General features: G+C 39.5%; 1 protein-coding gene across 3 annotated transcripts in view; it reads left to right on the top strand.

Annotated features, from left to right (window-relative positions):
- LOC125483561 (mucin-2-like) overlaps window positions 1–347 on the top strand; it is a 17,099-nt gene that overhangs the window by 12,052 nt on the left and 4,700 nt on the right. Inside the window, exon 4 of one of the 3 annotated variants that reach the window (XR_007262510.1) lies at window positions 53–295. The exons of 1 other annotated variant lie outside the window; for it this stretch is intronic. Coding sequence is in view for 1 of the 2 variants with exons in the window: in XM_048599424.1 (XP_048455381.1) it covers window positions 72–272 (201 nt within the window). In the remaining variant the exon portion in view is untranslated. The remainder of the gene's footprint in view (window positions 1–52; window positions 296–347) is intronic. One more of the 3 variants, XM_048599424.1, reaches the window with a different exon arrangement.

Raw genomic sequence — 347 nt, 5'->3', positions numbered from 1 at the left:
GGGAATAAGAAATGCATATATTAAAACAATGATCCTTTCTTTGGCCTCAAAGGCGATGCATTTTTATTTAGGGAAAACACAGATATAGCCAGAAGAGCTATAGATCAAAAGGCAAAAAAAGTAGCTGGGCGAGAGGAAAGCATTACTCGAAATGGGGGAAACACAAATCAGGAGGAAGAAAGTCCAACGGGAGAAGAGGAAGGGACAATTCCCGGAGAGGAATAAATGGCTCTCACTCTCAAAGAATCTACAACAACAACTCACAAGGCTGAAGGCATGATAAAACACAGCCAGAGTAAGTGTTACCAGAGATTATTTGTCACTTTTTTGAAGAATAAATTGTCCTT

The sequence above is a fragment of the Rhincodon typus genome, chromosome 7 (genome assembly GCF_021869965.1).
Source record: "Rhincodon typus isolate 14 chromosome 7, sRhiTyp1.1, whole genome shotgun sequence".
NCBI classification, from domain to species: Eukaryota; Metazoa; Chordata; class Chondrichthyes; order Orectolobiformes; family Rhincodontidae; genus Rhincodon; species Rhincodon typus.
Note: the sequence above shows the minus strand (reverse complement) of the source record. Positions and strands in the feature narration are given on the sequence as shown.